The sequence below is a fragment of the Cibotium barometz genome, chromosome 4 (genome assembly GCF_041138505.1).
Source record: "Cibotium barometz isolate CiBa-2024 chromosome 4, ASM4113850v1, whole genome shotgun sequence".
Classification (NCBI taxonomy): Eukaryota; Viridiplantae; Streptophyta; class Polypodiopsida; order Cyatheales; family Cibotiaceae; genus Cibotium; species Cibotium barometz.
This window is the reverse complement of record NC_141049.1, coordinates 38,433,241-38,438,337: the sequence shown is the minus strand read 5'-3', so window position 1 is coordinate 38,438,337 and position 5,097 is coordinate 38,433,241. Positions and strand designations below refer to the sequence as shown.

Below are 5,097 nucleotides of genomic sequence, written 5' to 3'. Positions count from 1 at the left end.
TAATCAAGAAAGGATAAGACACTTAGATTAAGCTAAATGAGAAGCATATTCACATGAGAACACACATTACATGAGTATAGCATGGGCAAGAGAGCAAGATTCACAAAGTAACACTAAGCTTCTATTAATCACCAAGACCAAGAGGTTACATATAAGCTAGGCTGTCACACACAAATAATGTTTGTTGTGACCTCATAATATAGGCCTCATACCTAGATCCACAATCCTTTGCACCTTTCTTACATCTCGTACATCAATGGTGCCTAGCATCAAGGGGGTTCCACCTAGAGTTTCACTGAGCTCACTCTAGTAAACCTAGGCTCTAATAACCTTAGACATATGCAACCTTCACTAAGACTCACACTATGAATGTATGGAAACTAGATCACCCATATTTCTCAAAACCAAGTGTTTCTTAATGCACTCGGCTACCATATTTGCATCAAACTTCACCTCCACTGCCTTATTGAAGGGGTGTTGGGCAAGACTATCCTTGTTTACATCTCTTTGTAGAGCCATGTCATCAGACATACTAGTATCACCCACCCCAAAGAGAGAGGCCTTGGCAAATGAATGAGATAGAAGTGATGGCCACTGGAGCATGCTCGTGTGAGGAAAATGCTCCCTAAACCCAGCCCACCAGTTCTTTGTGAATCGGCCCTAAGGCCATGGCCTCAAGCAGCAGACGTGAATGTGAACGAATTGCAGGATTTTGCGTCTTCCATTTTATGGGTTCGACCTAGACGCCCACCATCACTAAGGCCATGGCCTCAAGCAGCAGACGTGACCGGCTGCCACATGTGAACCTGGCATCGGAATTGATGGATTTTGCGTCTTCCATTTTACGGCAGTTCTGTGTGTTCGACCTAGACGCCCACCATCACTAAGGCCATGGCCTCAAGTAGCAGACGCGACCTGCTGCCACACGTGAACCTGGCATCGGAATTGAAGAATTTTGCGTCTTCCATTTTATGGCAGTTCTGTGTGTTCGACCTAGACGCCCACCATCACTATTCTCAACAGCATCAACGGTACTAGAGCCAGGGAGAATCAGCCAACAAGAGGATCGGCAGGACGCTCTCTTCTCAAGCGCCAAGCATAGGACAAGCCCGACCTCCACCAAAGAGCCCCTCTGTCAAGAACCCCCCTGGCTGGATGCGAAGCCTCACCAGCAACACACACAACGTGAAGAGCAAGCGCAGGCCTCTTGTCCTCATTCCTGCAGGGAGGATGGGGATAATGATGCTGAGCTTCTTCTTCGGACTATGTGCGAGACAGGGCAACTGGACAGGGCCCTGCATGCTCTCTCTCGCATGCACAAACCCCCCTCGACCACCACCTATCTCTCCCTCCTCAAGGTTTGCAGCAAGAGCAAGTCCCTCCCTCATGCCAAGCAAGTGCACGCGCACCTTATCATACACAGGGCGCACCTTACTGGCTTCCTGGGTGACTACTTGGTCATGACTCTGGCAAAGTGCGGTGCTGTCGACGATGCTCGCCAGCTATCTTCCACATTACCTCACCTTACTGTCTTCTCCTGGACTGCCATCATCTTTGCTTATGCAGAGTCTGGCCGTGGACAGGAAGCCCTTGAAACGTACCAATGCATGCAGAAGGATGGCATTGATCCCGACAGTTTTACTTTTGTTAGCCTCTTCAAAGCTTGTGGCAGCATACCTGACCTTGGACAGGGCAAGAGATTGCATGCCTATGCCCGAAGCAAAGGGTTTGCATCGCATACCTTTGTTGGAAACACCATTGTGAGTATGTATGGGAAATGTGGCGCTCTCGTGGAGGCAGAGGATGTATTTGTTGCACTATCTCATCGTGATACTGTGGCATGGAATGGTATGCTCTCAGCATATGTTGAACAGGGGCAAGGGGAGAAGGCTTTACAGTTGTACAGGCAGATGCAAGAGGAAGGCACGAGCCCTGACCAGGTGACATTTGTGATTGCCCTTCAGGCATGTGGCTCCCTTGGAGAGGAGGAAGATGCTCTTGATGCAAGCAAGAGATCAATGAAAGAGGCATGGAATGAAATTGGACGGGCATTGCATGCAGATGCACGCAGGAATAAATTTGTTTCAAATATCTTAGTTGGTACTGCCATTTTGAGTATGTATGGCAAGTGTGGGACCTTTGTGGAAGCAGAGATTGTATTCAGCACACTGGCAGAGCTTGACACAGTTGCATGGAACGCCATGCTTTCAGCATATGTCGAACATGAACAAGGAGAGAAGGCATTGTGTCTGTACGCACACATGCAAAAGCAAGGTGCATCCCCAGATCATATGACATATGTGATTGCCCTTCAGGCATGTGGAACCCTTGGTGAGAAGGAAGAAAGTTCATCGGATGGAAGAGCAAGCAATGCAGGCTGCCTAGAAATCGGCCAGGCGCTGCATACAGATGTTCGCAGCAAAGGCTATGCGACACATGCCCCCATTGCAAACACCCTTGTTAGTATGTATGGCAAATGTGGCACCATGGTGGAAGCAGAGGATGTGTTCAGTGCGTTGTTGGAACGTGATGTTGTCTCGTGGAATGCAATGCTCTCAGCATGTATTGAGCAGGGACAAGGAGAGAAAGCATTATGTTTGTACAGAAAGATGCAAGAGAAGCGTGTGGCTTTAAATGAGGTTACACTTATTTGCATTCTACAAGCCTGCAGTGAAGTAGGAATTTTGGAGGTATGTGAAAAGCTTCACTTTGACATTATCTCTGCTGGGCTTGACACGATTTCCCCTCTGGCAGCCACCCTTATTAACACGTATGGAAGTTGCGCCAGCATGGTAGATGCAAAGGCAATCTTTGATGACTTTGCAGAGCCTAATCTTGTGACATGGAATGCTTGCATTGCTGGTCATGCTGGAGATGGAAATTCTCTAGCAATCCTGCAAATGTTCGAGACGTTAAAACTGGCGGGTATCAAGCCCAATGAAGTAACATTCACTTCAGTTCTCTCAGCTTGCAGTCACAGTGGCCTTGTTGTGAAAGGCCTTGAGTACTTTGAATCCATGATCATAGATAATGGCATACCTTCAGAACGAACACATTATAGCATTATGATAGACCTCCTTGGGCGTGCAGGGGATTTCAAGAGGATAGAAAGCATGTTGGGAAGGATGCCAATGCAGGCTGATATGACCATTTGGTTGTGCTTGTTGGGTGCATGTAGTACTCATGGCAATTTACAGCTGGCGAAGCAGGCATTTGCTCGGGCAGTGCATATGCAGCCCAAGCAGGGTACTGCCTATGTTCTGATGTCCAACATCTATGCCGATGCTGGGCTTCCAGACTGTGTAGCAGAGGTGGAAACTTAATAGAAGGTGTGTAAGAGGTATGGGAGGAAATCACAAGCATGAGCAAGGTAAGCATCTCTGCTGTTTTGTACAGCAAACATGTCGAGAGCAAGGAATTATTGGACATTGCAAAAAATGTCATGAATTCTTTTAGTATAAACTCTTGAGAAGCTGGCCACAGCATTTGGGCTACTTCAATATGAGGAACTTAGAATTTACAATTTGCCAATCCCAGGATGAGAAATGTTTGTGGAGTCTATTTTTGAGTCTTTTGAGATCAGAAAATCCGTTCACTTTAGCAGCATGTTTGCAAAAAAGAACAAAACTTTGGATGCCAATACTTTCCCAAAGTTGGAAGAAAGGACAAGGCTACTTCAATGAATCATGGGCATAAGGATGCAAGCCGCCTTGTTCTGTGACTTCCGTGAGAGAATGCAACAGGATCGTAGGTTGAGCAGGTGATTTACTTGTTTCTAGTTTTTTTTTTTTTGACTTGCTTTGAACAATTACTGACTTGGGTGTGGGTGGGTGAAAAGACTCTTTGTCGTAGAGTAGCGAACGTGCTACTTCGGGGTTTCACTCCCCCCATATGCTAGATTGTCATGTGTTTGAGTGCAGGTCCTTATATGGCAGTGGAGGTATCTTGCATGAAGTTGGTGGTGATGAAAGGTAATTTTAGTATTTGTCTATTTTACAACTGCACTTTTTTGATCACCGATCAGATTTGTCCATGCATGTGCGACAAAGGCCTCCGTCCGACCAACTCTGGCCAGGTTACTTTTTGGCCGGACGGAGGTAGCCGGAGATCATCATGTGCACATTCTATCTACCCCGGTAGTTATTACAAATCAAAATAAGGTTGATCTCCTGTAATAAGGACAACTATTTCCTTATTTTTGCATTAGACAAGGGGATGAGATAAACTATCATTGTCCTTCATTACCTTGAATATTGCTTAAGCACATAGATCCAATGATGGATTTTGAACTTCTACTAGTAGGAGAGGCCATTGTGTAAGCTTTTGTGGTGGAGATAGAAAAGAAGTGTCAACAAAGAAGAAGGGAAAGGTACACTAGAATACCATAAATGAGTGCGAGAGTGAGGGGTGCTAACAGAGCTTTGAAAAGGTTATATAGATCATAGAGATGTAGAGGGGTAGTGACACAATAGAGGGGTGCCTTTTCGGTGCAAGAGACACTTTCAAAGAACAGAGTTACGTCATATACTGTTCATCTAAAAGTTCTTGAGAAGGCTATCAAGTGCATCCCTTAGGTTGTAAGCTATTTGCCTCTAGAAATTCTTAAGAAGGCTATCAAGTGTTTTCATGTATTTATATTTATTCAAAGGTACAAGTAATCCATTTTTTCATACATATCAACCCTTTATAATTGAAACTCATTTTGATTTTCCTATCTAAAAACTCTTAAGGAGGCTATCATGTATTTACATTATGAATCTAAATTATCATTCATTTACATTATGAATTTACATTTGGTCAAAGATATGAGTAATCCATTTCTTCAAACATATCCACTCTTTATAATTGTAGCTCATATCTTCAATCTCCCAAGTCAAATAATTATATTAGGTCTAGCAATAAAGTGCCCAGTATGAATGATGAGAAAATCTAGCAACACGAATATATAGTGAGCTTCAACATTCAGCCTTAAATCTTGTAAATTAGAGTTACTAACCCCATCTATACAAAAATAAACTAGACATGAAGGATGATGGTGATAGTACCAGAATCTATAGATGTATGTTGAATATGATGTGAATAACATGAATTTGGCAA

The 5,097-nt window shown here is 44.2% G+C and overlaps 1 protein-coding gene across 1 annotated transcript; it reads left to right on the top strand.

Moving 5' to 3' along the window:
* Window positions 1-668: 668 nt before the first annotated feature.
* LOC147639230 (putative pentatricopeptide repeat-containing protein At3g01580) lies at window positions 669-3,557 on the top strand. Its single transcript, XM_086788609.1, has one exon. The coding sequence runs from the start codon at window positions 972-974 to the stop codon at window positions 3,321-3,323; it is 2,352 nt and encodes a 783-aa protein (XP_086644735.1). The 5' UTR covers window positions 669-971; the 3' UTR covers window positions 3,324-3,557.
* Window positions 3,558-5,097: the final 1,540 nt, after the last annotated feature.

Bases quoted from the DNA above. Each gene is read 5' to 3' on its own strand.
- LOC147639230 (XM_086788609.1), top strand. From the start codon at position 972: ATGGCAGTTCTGTGTGTTCGACCTAGACGCCCACCATCACTATTCTCA.